We start from the raw sequence: 19,464 nt of genomic DNA on the forward strand, positions 1-19,464 counted from the left end.
GAGAGAGTCAGTCATGAGTTTTTGTTATCTGTGCTGATTCACCCCCAGAGTGTTGTTCATGATCACTTCAGACGCCCACACGGTCACAGAGATGGTCAAAAGATTATTATATATGACCCCTTATTGCTTTTCATTACCTGGGTTTGACTCGTGACACATTTATTTTTATTTGCATCTCTTCATGTGACCTAAACTTATATTGTTAAAACAATGAATTAAAGATTTTATAGTCCTTAAACTTTTCCACGTTGAACCCATTAATCTAGTCGGATGTTGATTTCCTGTACTGCGGCGCCTGAGACTTAGATGTACCAGAGAGCCAATAGAAAGGGTCAGTGAGACAAAACAGAGTTAGAGTGCAGGCCGAGACTGGAACAGGAACTTTACTGACTCCATGGTAAGAGCCCCATGTCATACAGGGAGACCATAGACTGTAGTTATTAGCGGACAAAGCCTGAGTGAAATCAGACATCTGTTCCTACAGGGGGCTCAGGACCCTAACTCTCAGTCAACCTAACGACAGGCTGAGAGCTGAGGTGGTTTTAAGCCTCTTAACAAACTGTTACATCACAGCTACCTGTCAGTCATGTCAGCCACGCGCTTAACTATGGATAACACATGGTTCATAAAATCTGGTTTCTAATCAAACATGCACATAAAGCTTCTCTGAAACTAAGAATAGAAATGAAAAATTTGATCAGATATCTAATTGAAGCCATTTCAGGTCCCCCCCCCCCCCCCCCCCCCCCACCCCCCACTGCTCAACTCTTCTGACAACTACATATGTGTAAAAAGTGCACACACAGTGGGCTCTGTGCCGAGGCTACGCTCTGAAAGACACGCAGTGTCATCGTCTGCAAAGAGGAAATTGGTCCGGATAGTCCAACCTAATCCAATAACCATCAAAAACCTGCTTTAGCAATAATTAGAGATGGTAATCAGGATGTACCGCAGATACAAAGACAGCATTGGGCAGTAATAAAACCTTAGCATTAGCCTGGCCTTTTTTGGTCTCGTGGCATCAGTGTCACATATGTTGTGCATGCAACTCTGTGCCTCCAGACACAACTGAGTCAGACATGAAGTGAACACAGCTCCGCTCTGATGGTAATCAGCCAGCGGTGGATTAGAGGGGGTAACATCAGTGTTTCCAAAGAGATAAAGAGCTCTTTATCTCTTCTTCCCTAGGGGCAGCCGCCAATTATCCCACTCAGGGTCGAACCTGCATGTTTCACATTCCGATCCTCAACTTAAAAACTCTCTCTGTGAACCCTGAATGGGCATTCCATTGTCCTGAAACACACATTTGTTTATGTAACAAAATAAGGGATGAAGGAGTCTCAATGAGGCAGTGCTTAAAGCTAACATCGATAAGCCAACAAGCTTAAAAAGGTGACTAAGAACCCACAGAGCACCTTGAATAATTTCTCATGAATGGATTGGAGTTTAGAACAATGTTTACTTTATTACTTGGGCAAACTATTAAAGCCTTTTTCAGAATGTGACTTGCAACAGCGCCTTAACAAAGCTCTGCCGTCGTTATGTCTTTGTACTTTTATATTGATCACACACACACACACACACTGTGTGACATTCATATTGTAGGCGAGACATCACATGGGCGTAAATATCGCACTTTCAGCTGGCAGTCTGAAAAAGGCTACAGAAACACCACAGCTTCCTGGATTAAAAACAAAAGACATGCCAAGACTTCTCCTCAGACATTCACTAGCGCTTAAAACATGAAGTTGTTTATTGTTGCAGCATCCGACTGTTTGTCTCAAGTTCTGTTATCATGACTTAACCATCACAGCATCTCACATCACACGTGCATGGCACCGAACGAGGCAGCAGAAGCCCCAAAACATCGCACATATCGAGCATTAGATATTTGATTAACAACAACAACAACTGAATGTGGTGTTGGAAGAAATTTCAAGAATTTATTTGAAGTTCATATCATCAAGCACATCTTTAGAAGATTACAATCTAAGCGTAATATAACATCAGGCCAAAGGCTACACCGTTCAACACAGGACTCACATGGTGTCTTTGTTTTTAGGTTCAAGGAGCATAAAAACAAGTCAGGACCGGCTCATGAAAGAAGAAGACTACTCAAGTGCTGTTTGTCCAGCATGAGACAGTATCTGTGAAAATAGTACCTGCAGTGTCACATGACGGGGGTTATGCCTTGGTCTTGTGCTAGTGGAAGTGGTGGAAACGTTTGTTATTGTCCAGAGGTTTTAGATCAGAAGTCCTGATTTATGCAATGATGAGTGTAAAATACTTAACCTTCTTTATTTGGGGTGCAATAGATCACAAAAGTCTTGGCTTGGATCGAATCAGAGATTTTGTGCGGATCAGATCATTTTTCAGATCGCATTATAATGCCTAAAATACAGTTGTCATGGTGTATCGTTTTGAGAAGTGGGATAACTTGAAGGATAAAAAAAACTTGACTATCTTCACATTTGCACCGAAGATCTCCGTTGCACCTACATGCAGCTTTCTTTTCACCGAGACTCTGCTCTGGTATTTATTGGCAGTAAATTAATTTTGGATGATACATTTTCCATCGATCCCCAGATCATGTGACTAACAGATCACAGATGTGACCTTTTAAAATAAATAAATAAAATTAGATTGGAATGCATCTAATTGAATACATGATAGCATTAAGTGAAGCTGTGTATGGGTAATTGAGTTCATCCACTCAGATGCAAACTAGCACACACACTTTTTGGATAAGGAATCCATGCGTCCACACCCACATCTAAAAACAGACACAGTACATTTCCAAACCCAAACAGATTTTCAATCAAGCTGACAAACACTGTGTCACAAAGACAACTGGGACCAACTTATAATGTCTCAATCGGAGGGACTTTCCCAAACTATCTGCTACCTAAACACTTTCTGACCACAACTTAAATTTGGGATGAGTGATTAGATTTGCATTTCTCCATTCTGCATGAGAGTGTTTGTCTGCACAATTGCATTTGTCAGTAGGTTAAACTTGTGGTTATCGGTGTTATGCAGTTTGAGTGTGTACACATGTGGATGGTTGGAGGAGGCAGATCAGGGCACCAGGACAGAGTCCTGCACAGGCCTGACATTGTGGCGGCAGCAGCAGCCGGTCTGAATCTTGCAAAGCACGAGCCTGACAGAACACAAACCCTGAAGCGGCAACTCTAACAGAGAATTTACTTTTCCACTTTTTATAACTGTCACACTCAATCTTAAGCAAAAATGCGTCATGTTGCACCCTGTTTTTGTCTCTCAGAGAGAAAAAGGTTTAAACTGTCTTCCTGCGTGATGATTTCTATTGTGTTCAGTAGTGCAACAACGTGGTGGAGTTTGCACACGGGAGGGACAAAAAATGTTGAAAAGTCATAAAGCCACACTGGTCTGTGTCGCTGTCTTCACCAGCATAGCTCACATTCACAAATCAATACACAATGAATGGGGATGAATTTTTGATCCCAGGTTGGCGCTGTGTGTGATGATGGCGGCTGCAACCGCAGGTGAGGTAGTGACGGCGTGGGTGTCTGCATTTTATACTGGTATATATACACCAGTATAAAAAAAACTAATTTGTTCAATGTAGACATTGACACACCTCCACTGCTCTGCGTCGGTTCGTAACAGACTGATGTTTGGGTCTTGAGGAGACTTCAGATATGTACATTTTTAAATACCTGTGAATGGAACACTACTGTTTTCTGAGTTAAACTATGATTGAAGATCTCAAGTGTTTTATGCCTTGATACTATGGATCCATAACATCTGATTTTAGTTTTAAAAACATCTGGTATCAAAAATGTTGACTGTAAGAGAACATTCTTTGATCAGTATTTTACCTTCTGTGATGCTCCATTAAGAAGGCCTCGATCCCAAAGTGCTTTGTTTCCTGTGGGGTCTTCGTCCACATCATCGCTTGTATTTGGGGGAAGACGCACCTGAGAAAATTAAGCAGAAAGTGAAGTTAGAGTTAGAGTTAGACTTTAGCTTGTTAGCTTTGCAGGGCGTCACAGGTTTCTGTGTCAGGCAGACACGTTTTATACAAGTCAGATATACACACACCAAATGGTCCCCGTCCCCATACTTACTATGCTGATGTTGCCAAACTTGTCAGCGGAGGCCATGGTGTCGTAGTCGAGCAGACAGGCCGTGGTCACCCAGCGAGGATAGGTGTCATCAGCGAAGATGATGAGCTGGTTCTCGTTGCGTCGATAGCGAACCCAGAACAGACTCTCCTGAACGTCAGACACGATCACACGCTGACCAACCGGGTAGATGCCTGTCACCAGGTTGGGAACATGCTAAAGAGAAGAGTAAAAAAAAGTTAACTTTGAAGGCATGATGTATATACGAGGCTGTGATGAGAATATTTGCCCTTACACTCATGCTACATGTAGGTCGCTGGAACAACAATATCAACAAAAGTGAGGAGAAGACTGTAATGGCGAACAGAAAACATGACACAGCCATTCAATTACAGGCACCAGTCACAGGGTATAAATGTCACCACCTTCTCCCACTCGCTCGAGGACAATTCTCCTGATAAAATCCTGCTGCATTCTCACAGCAGCTCACTTGGCTCTCTGGGGAAGCTGGCAGGAGAAGCTATGGATGGAGTCTGAGTGAATAGTTTAGTTTATCTTCACAGATACAGCTTCTCCTGAAAACATCAGGAGTTTCTGCTAGTGTGAAAGCACTGCAGGTCTTTATAAGCACCTTGTGCAGCTGTTATTATAAACAAATAAACAACTGTACTGTTGGTATCCTTAAACCTCTAAAATGTGGCCAAAACACTTCCCACCTAATAAAACTTAAGTCATCTTTTATCTAAGGAGTGATAAAAATGCAATTAAACCAGTGATCCTAAAAAGTGCTTGCAGACTCATTCTAATATATTTTTTTTATATTTACACACTCCGAATTCGTAAGAGTGAGACACATCTGAGATAAATTAGACGATACCCATAGTCACTGTACAAGCTTATATCGGCTGGTCGATTAATAGACATGACACGGGCTGATTTTGGACTCTGGCTCTGGTGAAGTTTGTGTGTTTGTGAAAACAGGCACCTTGACGGACAGCACATAGATTCTGTCCTTTACGATGTCGTGCTTTGGAATTATATCTAATCTACAAAGGAAGCAGTGGAAGTTCAGGAGACTTTCCATTATTAAATTAAACTGTTAAACTCTTGAAAAAAAAGGGCTTTGTGTACTGTTAAGGTATAAATAACATCAATGTGTTTGCAGGAAGGTAGAGCCACAGATTTTAACATTCATGCCTCTTGAAATTGATCTGATTGCTCAGCTTTTCAAATAGAATAATTATTGATTTACGCAATCATACATTTACCTCTTATTGAAATAGTTCTATCCCATTATGTGGTTGATAATCCTTATGTAGTTAAGGTCAAAAAAACAAACACACACTCAGTTTCTTAAAGAAAACTGTCCGTCTACAAAGACCCAGAATAATACCGTTTTCACACTTGCAGAAATCTCCTGATATTTCCCGGAGGAGCTGTATGTGAACGCAAACAGACAGGTTATTCACTCGGACTTCACCCAGAGTTTCTCCTGCCAGAGCCCTAGTTTTTCTTCCACAGCAATTCTAAATGGGCTGATGTGAAAACGCCGCAGGATATTCTCCGGAGAATTCAGCTAGGAGGGGGGGGGGAGTGTCGTTTCTATACTGTTACTGCTGCAAGATGCAAATATTGTCAATATTGCACCGTATAGCGGACAGCGCTACTTTGGTGTTGATTTTTTACATCCCATTTGCAGGAGATAGTCTCCATCTGTGAGGAGCATATGTGAACAGCCAGGTCGGGAGAATCTATAGAGCAATCCTCCTGTAATTATCTAGATATTATCCAGAGTGCACATGTGAAAACGGCTTTGGTAACACTGAGGCAGTAACATGCTCTGTGAGGCAGAGGAATTTTCCCTCTTCCGTTGATTCATTTGAAGGTTAATAAGTTTTGAAAAAAGGAAAACAGACTCTGTGCATGGAAGGACAAAACTAAAACACAAATCTTGCATTGTTATACCTTCATAAAGTAGGTAACTCCAATGATCAGAGTGGTAGGAGATATATCTGAACCCTTTTACCCCGATTTAAAAATTAAGAACAGACAAAACAGATGTAACGTATCCAACCCTGTGTCTATGAGAATAATGTGGATGTGTGGTCAAAGTGACCTTGAACTTTGACCACGATAATCCAATCAGTTCATACAGGAGACAAAGTTGAAGTCTGTGCTCAAATTAGACAAAGTGGCTCCAAGGATTCTGAGGAAATCACTTTGCATCAAAAGGATATTGACTGCCAAAAGAATGTTTTTTTCCAGGAATTTATTTTTGTAGTGAGAAAATGAATCCTAGTTCACGTCAGTAAGATCAGGATGCAAAAACTCCAAACCACATTTTTCTTTTGCAGAGTTTTTTTTGTATGTCGTTTGTAATATCTGCAGCTTCTTTCTTCTGCTCCTCCTGCTGTCTGAGCATCACAGAAGCAGGCCGATCCACCATCAGAGGTACAAACAGACACGTAATGGGGGGATACAATATGGAGCTCCTGCTGTGTGTTTACATACTCTGCCTCTCAAACTTAATCAACACTAGTGAAGTGATTTTCAGCAGAAAAGAGCTACATAAGCTGCATACGTGTGTGTGTCTGAATTTGGGTTGTCGCCTCACCTTGTTTTCACATTTGCGAAGCAGCTTCTTCTTGCCGAGGTCGTAGATCCTCAGCAGTTTCCCGACTCCCACCAGGACTCGTCCTTGGAATGGAGCAATGGCCAAAGGCACATCTTCTACAGGGGTCTGCCAATCAAAACCAAAGAAATACAATTAATTGTGTTATTTTTGGAAACTTTGAGAGCAGCATATTTTCTAAAAGCAGATGTGTATGAATAGGCTACAAAGCCAACTCTCTCACAATAGTTCACCACAAAACATTGTTCATCGTGACACATATTCATGATCACAACACTTGGAGAGAGACATGTTTATAAGAAATCTGAATAAATAAAAAGGGAAAATTCATTGCATCAGAAATGACTCTCTTCTGTCATCATGGGACTCTCCAACTTGGAGACTTTTCTTTTAAGACAATCACAAGTTCTGTTTTTATAAAAGATTACTCCTGTGATGACAAAAAACTCTTTATTAAAAATAATATGTTTGAAACCGATTTCTCCTTGCAACTCAAATGTATTTCTTGTAAATATGTTTTTGTTGATGTTCCAGATTATAAATCACACCAGTGTATTGACGCAGTTGGTTTTAGGAGGGTCCCTCAGAGACAGAAAGGGTTTAACATTTCTTCCTGCATGATGGTTTCCACTGCATTTAGCAAAGTCTACAAAGTACTCACTGTTTTCACTGCTGTGTCTGTAAGGTGACCTTGAGTGATGTCAAAGGTGCCCATAAATAAAATGCATTATTATTATTAATTTCTGTGTGGCTCTTTTAGCACCACCGGTTTCCCCTTGTGGATTTGCTCTCTTACTAGCTACAGTCAACCTGCGGTGAAAGTTCTGAAGTACCCGCAGCCCGCGAGTGGCTCGGCCCACCTTCACTGGCCACTCATTGACTTGAATTCTTTAAGTTAGTCCAGCACTCCACAAGGTTTATTTACTGAACAATATACCACTGTTTTCTTTAAATTCAGGATTTTGAGATAATGAGGTAGGAAAACTGTTATATGGCGCTGCCCGCCTGCTCTGTGTCAATATTTATCCTCAATGCTTGTAAGAAACAAGAACAGCTCTTGTTTGCAAGAATGTCACTAAACAGAGCGTTATGCCAAAGCATGAAGGGACAGAAGCACTGAACTGCTTTTCTGGCGGCTGTGGCTCAGTTGGTAAAGTCAGCCGTCTCTCAATTGAGACATTGTAATGTGATACCTGCTGCATGCAGAGTCCCTGTGTCCCTACATGGCATCCAACAAGATAATTTAATCACTTTAGAAAATCTTGTGATCGGAAAATATGGTGACGAAATCTAATTAAAATCAGTTGAATTTCAATATTTCCCCTTAGGGTTTAAGAAATTAAAATCTAAAGGGCAACCGTAATGATTAACCCAAAAACCACGACCATGAATCTACAATTTCTGTTCAAAGAGGAATACCAAATATTGGATATGACGACTCTTTTAAAAACCCTCGACCCACAGCAAATGAAGATGAATATTTAGTACAACTTGCCCTCATCATTCCTTCGGTAAATTATATTTTGAAACAAGATAACAGTGGTCACAAGTGAAGTTTTGTCCTTTACGTATCAAGTGATTAACCTTTTATTCATTTTGGAATTATACTTTTCAAACAAGATTACAGCCGTCACAAGTCACAGTGTCTTTAAATCTCCTGTTACTCATTGCATCTATGCCCTTACAAGAGTCTCTGAACTGTGTTGTGTTTGAACGGCGCTGCATAAATAAACTCGTCTTACAGAACCACAGAGGGTCATGTAGATTGTAACAATATGTTCAGACTTTTCCTTAAATGTTTCTGTGTAGTTCAATAGGGTTGAGGTCTGGCAAGTGAGCACAGAAAGTAATTGAAATCTTAAGTTTTTGCTGTTTCTGTGGACTTCAAACAGGCCCGTCATCACTTTGATTCATGTTTAAGCTTAAATGTAAGGCTCAAACATCAAGCCCCGTCACACAACTTTAAGCCAAAGAGGAATGTATGTATGCAGAAAAACATGGTGCTCCATCGTGTTGGTGATCCTTTTACAATTTCATCCCATCACACTGAAGTTCATGGGCTGCTGTATTAACCACTAATGTGTCTGTCTTCTTGTGTAAGCCCTGTGAGAGCAACTTCGACATTATTGTTTTGAGTTGTCATGGATGAGGGTTTCAGAAGAACTGCTCTTCCAATAAGGCTGCAGTTGGAGGTCTTTCAAAAATATCTTTACAAAGTCAAGAACTGGCGACCTTCTTAGCCAACAACTTTGATCATTTGATCACTAATGATGCATTGTTTTCAGACGGCAGAAACTTTTTCATAGTTCTGGGAACTGTTGGAACTTTTCAATTTTTTTGTGACTCTCCACCGCAGGAACTATGAACTTTTTAGTTCCTAAACTACAGAGTATGTACTCTCCCACCATGGTGGTACGAATCGACACAGAAAGTAGTAGTTCTCAGGGAACTCCCGAGCGGATAGTTCCTCTTCAAAAAGTCCCCAGGTTCCAAAAAACCCCCATCTTAGGTGTCCTGCTTTCATTAAAAAATCTCTACAGGGAGTCATTTAGTGTCTCCCTCCAAACATGCCTGCATGAACAAAGGCTTGCTCACCAAGGTACTTCTGAATGAGACGATGAAAACTGATGATGGGGAGATAGGGCGGTAAACATAGTTCAGTGGGAATATAAAGTAAAGGTTAAGAAGGGCAAGGACAGCTATGAGTTCAACATGTTAAAGTCACTGTGTCCAATGAAGCCCCACTTGTGTCTCAGTCTATAACAGCCTGTAATAAAAAGAAAAACGTTTGAACTTCAAAATCATTTTAAATGTTAATTTACTGTCAGATTTTTATTTATTTTTTTGTGAAAGATTGCCAGGTCTAGAGGGGGCTGCCAAAGATCACAGGAGGGGCACGAGGATTTGTCTGCTCGTAGGTTGTCAAAATAGGATTTGCATATATGAACTGAAATCATGATAACATATTGACTGGATGGTTTATCCAAAGGTATTTCCCTATGAGAAAGTGTGCAGGCTTATACTGCTGGGTTTAAAAAGAAATATAACAATATAACAGAAGAAGGGAGGGAGGGGCTCCAAGGGGGGAAAGTTTCTGATGGGGTTTGAGGGCAAACTCCTTTCAACTGTCTGCTGTCCGTTTTGAGTGTTAACAGGCTAATACAGTTTGAGTGTACGGTTTCTTCCCCACAAACACATGTTTGAAATTCTGAAGTGCTTCAGTGAATTGTACGCCTATAGTCTTAGAAAGTACTCTCAGGTACTTGGAAGAACTACAAGCACGGTACCTGGGAGTCCACCTGGACGGCAGGCTGGAGACAGCTAAGCATGAAGGACTTCATACAAGATCAGCCTGAGCCAACTTTCCCTGGAGGCTCCAGGGAGTCAATATTTGCAGGTTAAGGATATCTCTTCTTCCAGGGAAAATCTAACCGTGTACTCCAACAAGGCCTATAGCCAATTGGTGCAATGAACACGTACTGAGTGAGAAGCACTGCTTGACTTCATTAAAAGTGATTTTTATCTTACCTTTACCTTTATACTTTCGGCATGGTGTATATTTTGCCTTTGTATCTTATTATTGCAAAACAATTCCACCAGGTTTAACAACGTTCAACAACAGTTCTAAAAGGCCGTATGTATACCAGAGAACTGGCTGCTGAATGTATATACTGTAATTCCAACTACCGGTAAGTTATCTAAAGGTATTGGCTTGGTCTTAATAAAGCTGGAAAACAAAGAATATGGCTGTTTATTGAAGTTTTTCAAAACACAGACGGACCTTCTTTGAGGCAGTGTGAGTATTGTTGACGTGTCAACTAGCACACAAACTCTCTCGAAGTCACCCAGCTGAATATTGACAATATTTACTACAGCATGAATCCAAAAGAGTAACACCATTTTCTGTGCCTATGATAAAGTGTGTACTCCTATAGTTTTGTAAACATGAATATGTCACTGAATTGTGCAAACATGGTGTACCTCAGAATGTCAAACTGTGCAGGCATAATGTGTCTTGTATCATGATGCGTTTATGTGCACTTAAATTCAAGATACGGTTCAGTGGTTGGGAAATTTCCTCTAATGGGAGTTGATGACACAGTGCTAGAATAAAACTATCATGACTCACTTCCTCTTTTTAAACCACACCAGGTAACGTTAGAAGATGGAGTGATTCAGCAGACAGCTGCTGCTCTATTTGAGTTTCTGGAGACTGAATGGGCAGCAACACATGATATCCGTGTTTGGTGTCTTTCCAGATTTCCTGGAGCTCTCCTGCCTGCTGACCAATGAGGACCTCTCTCTCACTTAAATCCAATCCTTATCTTTACTAACTTCTCAAACAGTGACACACTAACCCACATTTCAATAATAACGAACACCCTTAACCCGAAGCTTATTGATCATGGGATACAACAGCACTCCGCTTATAGAAGAACGTGAACCCAGTTGTCTCACATCAGTGTGATGGCAATGCAATTTCATTTTAGCCCCTTTGAAAGTGCATTTATTTTGATCAGTCAATCTTTAATCCCAAAACTGTTACCTAAACTTTGACACCAGACTGAGCTTGCTGCAGACCTTCAGATTCTTCATCTGCAGTTGCCTGCTAACCTGCACTCCCTATTGGCAAGGTAAGTGATCGCAGCAGTGGTTTGGATTTGTATAATGTGTAAACACGGAAATGTCACCATCTACAGGCGAAGGAGAAACGCAGTGCAATTCTCTGTTTTGAATGTATTGCATTTCACCCCTTTCAGAAATTTAAGTGTAATTAAACTTAACTTGTTGGCTGGGCGGATTCTGTCCTTTAGTGCATGTGTGGTGCAAACATCTTTAACCACGTCCTTGCAGCTCTCAAATGGTTAAAAAAAAAAAAAAAAAAAAAAAAAAAAAGGCTTTTTCTGTCTTTCATTATTTAAGAATCCAACCCAGTGGAAATGGTGACACACAGGAGTCAGTATTTATTTAAGTCAGATTCAGAGGAAAAACTCCTCACAGTACCTTCAGTGTCAGACTCACCTTATGTACAAACTCCAGCTTCTCTCCTCCGCCAGTGAGGCGATATGTGTAGATAAATCCTCCACCCACTGATCTGGGGTTGAGAATCATATCTCTGGCAACACCCACCAGAACGTACCAATCATCCCCCGTGTTGGTGAAACGACAAACTGCAACACTGAAAAAGATCAAACACAGGAAGGTAGGAGGTGTAAATCATGGGCTCTTTTTTAAAAATTACTCAACAAAGAGGATCTTTTATAATAAATGAACTGGGATGTCCGACACGGTCATAAATCTACCGCAAAGTTTACTAAGTATTATCTAACATTGTGCCTTTGAAGCGGGTACAGGGTAAATGAAGGCAAACACCAACACAGTCTTTATGCAAGTTACCTCTCATGGTTTAAAAACTTGCATTAACGCAGACAATGATGCGTATGAATGATTCCACAGGATGTTGTCTGGGTGTAGTTAATAGAGCTCAACAGTGACCGGCCACTTTTTCAGCGGCTCTGATTCTGGAAGTAAATATTCCCGTTCAAATCCTGCATCGACATTTCACAAAATCCTTATATCAAGAGATTGAAGTTTGTAACCATGACAACCAGCTAACCCTACACTTTTGGCTATAGTACATTCTATCGGGCGCAAAAACGACATCAAGAAACAGCGGAAACCTGTGTCTACTACAGGAGCATGCACCATCGTTTCACACTCCGGTAGCTCGTGGTCAATCTACTTTGATTTTTCTTTATCAGCTATAATGTCACAACCAACCAGCTATAGAGAAAATATGTACTTCTGGAAGCACACTAATGAGCCCTATAATAAGAAACAAATACTGCTGGATGAAACTACATATTCAGTTTATCATGTTGTACATCATCTACTGTAACAAAGTTCATGCTTGAAACTGATTCCAGTCAAATAAAACTGAAAATGAGAAATAATAGTTTACAGGATTGTGTGATTAAAAGTTGCTAATAAGCGTGACTGAGGCATTAAGAGAGATGAGAATCCAAGTCTATAAAAACAAAACAAAACAAGTCCTTTCTTCTGACTAATACAATCACGCTGAAAGGTCCGTCATCCGGTTTGGCAGCCCTTGATATCGACTGTGCCAAATAAATCCAGCAAGTTAAGAAACAGCCCTGCTAGAATATGCAAGATTCTGGGAATATTAGGGGGCTGACTTTAATCACTGAGAAAAGACATAAACATGAAACAGTTCATGGTCAGACTCTGGACTCTCTTACCTCATCTGACCCCACCGCAGGTACACACCACTTTAAATTATAAAAATATAAAACAGAACGTCATGTGAACCCTTTACTGCAGTGTGTCTGTGATTGCTCATTTTCCAAATCTCCGTCCTTTCATATTCTTTGTCCGTTGTTTTAAAAAAAACTGACTGAGGTTAAATCAGAATGCATACACAGAAAATCATGCAAATCATGACAGCGTGTACAATACAAGACTGCAGGCAAAGAAGGTAAAATGTTGATTTCATGCAAATGTAAACGTCATGGTTAAATACTCTGTGTAGCGTTTTACATTTAAAGATTTAATTGCATGTTCTGTTCCTAATATAGTAATAAACATAAACTTCACCTTCTGTCCTGCCCTCTGCATACTAAACCATGTATTAAGTTTCCAGCACTGCTAATCTCACTCCCTGTAATCTACAATAAGCGATAGAAGCACCTGCCTAGGGTGTCCTGATTACACTTCTCATTAAAAGGTGCATAGTGCATGAATACAGGTTTTACATATTTCAATCAGAACCGAGTTTCAGGTGATATGTCTTTGTTTGACTCTATAATTATTGTATTGAGTCGTGTTATTGATTTCAGTAACACATTTTTCATTTTGCTATTACTCTGCTGCTAAAGCTCATATCCTTGAACTGACTCACCTGAAAGCAGCCTCGTTCTGTTCCAGCTGCACCTGGTCCAGCGTTGTACCCTGTATGGGGTTGACGAGACGCACCAGTGAGGCCCACTGTCCCGCTCCCGCTTTAGGAGCACCAAAAATGGCCTCAGATAGATTCTCGTTGAGGAAGGCTGCAGCCATCTCAGCGGCAAGCTCTCTTTCATCCTCACCAGCCGCCTCCACCATCTCCTGCAGCGGCCAAAAAAACAAACACAAAGCAGGTCAGCTGAAGGACTAATTTGGAAAGAGCATCTTGAAAATAAATAAATAAGGACTGTGCTACTGTTAACTGTCGAGCCCTACTCTGAAGACAATCAATCTGCATGATTGAAAACTAAATTCATAATAAAACTAAGGACTGAAAATGATGAGGTGTCAAAACCTTCGATAGGGTCTCTGCATGTGTGACTTATTGTATCTTTCTTTATCTTTTTGTTTAAACTGTTGTCTTTTAGTCACACAAAAGCCCTTCAAGGGACAGGTGATGAAAATTACACTCCGCTATAAACAATCTGATGCTCACATTGGTTGGCTGTTTTCAGATTCAGTCTATTAAATAAACCATAAATAAATAAAATAAATAAAATGCACTTGATTGTCTGGTCAACAGCATATCTCAAAACATCTGCATTTACACTTTGTTAGACAGAATGCTAACACACAATCATCTTTCTTTTTCACCTCTTAACTTAAAAAAAAAAAAAAAAAAAAGACAGCCTTCTCTCCACTGACACAAAGTGGTTAATACATCATCTCAATGAAGTAGCAGCTCATACCTCAGCCATCTGTTGCTTTCTCTGAGCCTTGGTCGCCTCGGTGTAGGCATTGTGGTCGGTCTCGATCAAAATGAGGTTGTTGGACTCGGGGTGGATGACAAACTTCCGGGGTGTGTACTGAAGAGGAAACGCCACCTGGTTGAAGACGGCTCCTAGCTTCTCCAAAGCCAAGATTCTGTTGGACGGATAATGAGAAGAGGGGGAGTTATAAAACTTTTCAACCTGATTGGTGATGGCTGAGCTCTGCATACCTACAACACTGTTCTGACATTTTAGTGACAGGTCAATGTAGGACTTTTGTTCAATAAGTGTGTTGTAGGTTATCAGGGAATTTGGTGTGATCATTAAATACCTTGTTTTCTTTATTTACTTTCTATACAGGCTGAAAGGTTTGCCTTTTGACATGACTTTATTATCATGTTTACAAAGATACTGTCCGACTGTAGTCATTATATTGACATTTTCACTCTATTTTTTATCATAATCCAACTTTTTCCTATCGCAATAAGAAAAAGTAATGGTCACCGTTAAGTTTTTGTTAAACTTTAAATGAGAAAACACAAACAAGTGGATTCTCCACAAATATTTTCTAGGACAAAGGCTGCTTCCCTTGTCATAATTAAAAGGAACGCATGGAGCCCATTTTCCATTTTGCGTAAGGCTTCTCCCTGCAGGAGGGCGTAACTTTTATTTGAAATAAATGACTGATGATAAGTGAATTACACAAGAAGAAATCAAACAACAGGTTTTGGCAGCCCTCGATTTATGTCAATCAGAGAGACTTTTCTGAATGTGTTTTTCAAACCAGACACTGCTGTGTTGTTTTTTTGGATGCGAGATGATATGATTCCACCCAAGAGCGAGGAAGATTGGCCAAGTCTGAGGCCAAAGCTTATACGCAATACTCCACGTTTTTCTGTAGTCAATATGGCATGTTCACTGATGATAAAAATGAAAACTTCCCCCATTTTATATACTGTAAAACCACATGAAACATGTTTTTTAAAGTTTTTTTTAAGATAAAGTTGATTTCATACTCATTGATTATTTGTTCTGGTGCATTTCCAGTGGCACACAGGGCAATAACAGGACATGTGATACTTTTACAGAAAGTCTCTGTACCTCAGAGTGTTGGTAGAAATGGCCACTATGCCTTCAGGGCATTGCTCCGATGCAAAACCAGACGCATACTCCAGCGTTTCATATGACAGAGGGGTAAGATGGAAGCGTGACTGGTACGAGTAGCTGAGCCAGGAGCGACTGGACATGGCCAGCACCTGTCAGGAACAAGAGAGAGAAACACCTCATGATCACCTGTTCTTTAAAATGACAAACATTTACAGATCTAAGGGCAGATAACACGTTTACAGCATTCAAGTGTATCATGTATATTTAAACTGGAGTAATAATAGGATTACTCACACCACTTCTTTGTGATTACTGATTACATGTAAATGTTTGAGATACTTACAGCTTCCTGTCCCTGCATCCTGACTCTGAAGAGCTTGACAGGTCGTGATCCCAGGTAGCGTGTTCTGGTATCCGACAGGTCGCCTGTCACTGGGTCGAGCACAGTCCTCAACAGCACGCCGTTCTGAGGAAAGAGATCAAACATGTAAGCAGTGCATAATGTCCATATAAAGAAGCGAGACATCTGGTTGTATAGGGGGAATCTCCTTGTTTGACATCTGCTCAGATGTACATTCACTCTAGCTTACTGTACAATCGTTTTAACTTTTAATCATCATGTACCAAGTATCAAGTATTTTCCTTTTAGGTTTATCACTGAGAAGATGCAGCTGACCAGATGCTGACACCACGTGCAATAATGCAACATTTTCACAATCTGTTTAGTGAATGAGACAGGATACCTGAAGTCCAATGTTGAGGTAGAGAAAGCCGATGGTTCCCTTTTCTCCGAGCTCATCCTGTTTCTCAACTCCACCCATCTCAACGATACACAGACTCTCTGGTTGGGCTGGAAGGGCCTGCATGCTCAATGGTTGAAGGCAATCCTGTCAATGATAAAGATTCAGACGGTTAAGATTAATAAATAATGAAAAAAATACAGAGAGTAGCCAACATATAAAACAGTCTCACAAGAGGTGCTGTTAGTCGTTTTCATACAAAAGCATCCTTTACTCCCTCTACTGGACACTTGCAGGTAGTAAACACTCCCATAAAAACCATTTAATGAACAATACCGAGCTCATGACAAATTCAGGGGCTTTATGAACTTCTACCATGTGCTTAGATGGTCTGCTGACTTCTGTGATTTATAAGGTTGACTTCTTGGTTGGTCAGATGAGTCAGCAGTTCAGTTCTTTGAGTCGATGGTTGATGTATGCTCAACAGGTTATAATTCTTGGCTCTGTGATCCTAAATAAATCTCTTACAGGAGCATGAAAACATTTAAAGGAGGATAAACATCTGGTTTGCTGGTCATTGGCGATAACCCTAACCCGACAGCAGAGAGTAATTTTCAAGATGCACGACGCTCTCCTCTGGGTCTGGGTGTAACTGTTGTATGAATACACATGGAAATGATTTGTCTGCAAGATAACAATACTTCCACCAAATAACATGCAAGTTCTGCTCAATAATTGTGTATTGTTTTTGTTCATACCGAGGGGTCCAAGGAGATGATCCGGACTGTGTTGTCCACCAGTCCCACAGCAAGGAATCGTGAACGTTGCTCACCGGGTGGAACATTAGCCAGGCTCATACAAACCACGTCAGCGGACATCTCTTTCCGCTCGGTGTACTCATTCAGCTGGCCGGACTAGAGGAAGGCAGAGGAAGCAGATCAAAGCAGAGAAGGTTACACTACCATTGATACCTTTACTTACATTGGAATCTGTGATTGATAGTCTAGTCCCTCATTTTCATGAGAGGAGAGAGAGGCATAGAACCAATTTCTCCTTTTGTTTTCTGACCCTGACTGGCACTATTTCTCCTCACCCGAATCCACTGACTTGTTTAAAATGCCTCATCTGACATCTCCTTAACCATACCAACCAAACCCTGTCCATGCACTCCATAGCTCTTCTCAGTATTGAGATAGTTGATTGGGCAATGAACCCTCAACATTCCACCTATACCCAACAGACCCTAACTTTTCATCTACTCTGTTCAGCTTCTGCTGCCAAATCTGCAAATCTAAAGGCAGCTCTATCTAATGATGCATTACATAAAAATTGAGGGTTACGGGCGGCTACTTAATTTCAATGTGATTTATGTCAAAAATTCAGCATACAACTTCCAAGAAGATTGTGTTAAAACAGTTAAAATGAACTAATATGAGAGCAGAGATCTCATTCTGATTTGTGACTGAACTATGATGTTAAAGAATCCTAAGACCTGAAAGGCTGAACATGTAACATCAGAGCAACAACATCACTTCAACAATGCAAATTACTGAATTGAACCTCAAACTTCTTACCGGGTCCATCTCGAAGTAGACCAGCTCCCCTCCGGTGAGGGCGATGACGACCTGCCGCTGGTTCACAGCACAGCGGACGATTGTTTTTTTGCCTGGCGTCTTCCACTCGTTCACACGCTTGTCAGCTCGAATGTGACGGATGCCATCTGGGTATACCTGTTATGGACAAACAGAGGAATGAGCAGGAGAAATACAAAGGACAAACAAATAAGTATGGAGTGGTTTGATCTAGATTTTGCTTTTCTCGCTGTTTGCTATGATTCACAGCAAGCGATACGTTTTATTCATGGGTTGGACGAAGTGGACGGCCTATTTCACTGCGCTGCAGCACTGAGGGGTTCAGGCAATCCTTTCTCCTCACAGCCATCAGGCTTTATAACACACAGGAACAACAGCAGCGGCTCAAGACCTGCGCTGTGGGAGGAACGTCACTGCCCACCTTTTCCTCCTTAACACTCTCTCACCCCAGGAATGGGTACATTAATAAGAACTGTTTTTAGGATTTTAATTATCTTTGAATTCTATCTATGCAGTTTTTGATTACCCATGAATCTGTTTGTAGTCCTGTTCAGAAAATTAACATCGTCTTGTTCAATATTTTAACTTATATGCGAGTTATGGGGTAAACCTGAATTTCCCCCAGGGGATGAATAAAGTATCTATCTGGTTCTACAAATATCTCACTGTGCAACTTCAAGGTAGTTGTCCAGTGTTGTTACAGTAAAAAGAAAAGTATATTACAGGTATACTGGACCCACCTGCACCAGGGCGTCTTCACCCAGCAGAGAACAGGAGAGAGTGGGCGTTGTTCCCAGAAATCCAGAATCAGTCACTTCCTCTACAGTCTCTCCGATGGACAGAACCAGAGTGGCGTTCACGAAAGACACAATGATGTAGGCATCGAATTCGTCTAAAAAAAAGGGAAAAAAATAAATGAAGTATGGATTAGAAAATCAATGTTGATAGTCATGTTTGAGGCTTAACATAGAAAAAAAAGATGTGTGAAAGCACAGACAGACTGCAAAGACAACTTTATAGAATGACGCTTTGATTTTTTTAAAGTATTTCTCTTTGTATGACATTGTACGTCATACAAAGAATGAAATGAAAAACACATTTCACTCACGGACTGACTGAAAGGTTAACACACAGACTAAACACTTTGTGATGTTGAAGGTTTGTGGACATGGCAGTTAAAAAAAGCTGTGTGAAATTCATTCGTTCCGAAAGCCTTCAGAAGAACCGTACAGTCGTTTAAAAAAACCCTACTTTCAGCAGTCTTCACCAGACTCTGAGCTGACGCTGTAAATTTGATTTACGAGAGTTTTCAAAGTTTTTTACCTTCCACATGTCTGCGTACCGTCCACACAGCATTGGGGTTACCGGGCAGCTCGGACACGGCCATTTCTGACACCTTAAAAGAACGATACAGAGGAGAGAGAGAGGAGGGACAAAAAGGATTCAACAATCATGAAACTTCACAGATGTTACCATGACGCTGTAAAGGCTTAATCCAAGGATGTCAGTATGTTGTCACAGTTTAAACGACCAGTCGTGCAGGCCTTACGAGAC

General features: G+C 40.8%; 1 protein-coding gene across 1 annotated transcript in view; it reads right to left on the minus strand.

Moving 5' to 3' along the window:
• The window catches only part of sf3b3 (splicing factor 3b, subunit 3), a 28,801-nt gene that overhangs the window by 1,416 nt on the left and 7,921 nt on the right, over nucleotides 1-19,464 (minus strand). Inside the window, exons 12-24 of the mRNA XM_061036953.1 lie at nucleotides 19,234-19,306; nucleotides 18,651-18,802; nucleotides 17,893-18,048; nucleotides 17,077-17,232; nucleotides 16,322-16,465; nucleotides 15,922-16,044; nucleotides 15,573-15,727; nucleotides 14,451-14,625; nucleotides 13,658-13,863; nucleotides 11,761-11,917; nucleotides 6,721-6,846; nucleotides 4,110-4,322; nucleotides 3,861-3,959 (exon numbers count right to left, since the gene is read on the minus strand). Coding sequence (XP_060892936.1) covers nucleotides 3,861-3,959; nucleotides 4,110-4,322; nucleotides 6,721-6,846; nucleotides 11,761-11,917; nucleotides 13,658-13,863; nucleotides 14,451-14,625; nucleotides 15,573-15,727; nucleotides 15,922-16,044; nucleotides 16,322-16,465; nucleotides 17,077-17,232; nucleotides 17,893-18,048; nucleotides 18,651-18,802; nucleotides 19,234-19,306 — 1,935 coding nt within the window. The remainder of the gene's footprint in view (nucleotides 1-3,860; nucleotides 3,960-4,109; nucleotides 4,323-6,720; nucleotides 6,847-11,760; nucleotides 11,918-13,657; nucleotides 13,864-14,450; nucleotides 14,626-15,572; nucleotides 15,728-15,921; nucleotides 16,045-16,321; nucleotides 16,466-17,076; nucleotides 17,233-17,892; nucleotides 18,049-18,650; nucleotides 18,803-19,233; nucleotides 19,307-19,464) is intronic.

Source organism: Labrus mixtus, chromosome 4 (genome assembly GCF_963584025.1).
Source record: "Labrus mixtus chromosome 4, fLabMix1.1, whole genome shotgun sequence".
Lineage (NCBI taxonomy): Eukaryota > Metazoa > Chordata > Actinopteri > Labriformes > Labridae > Labrus > Labrus mixtus.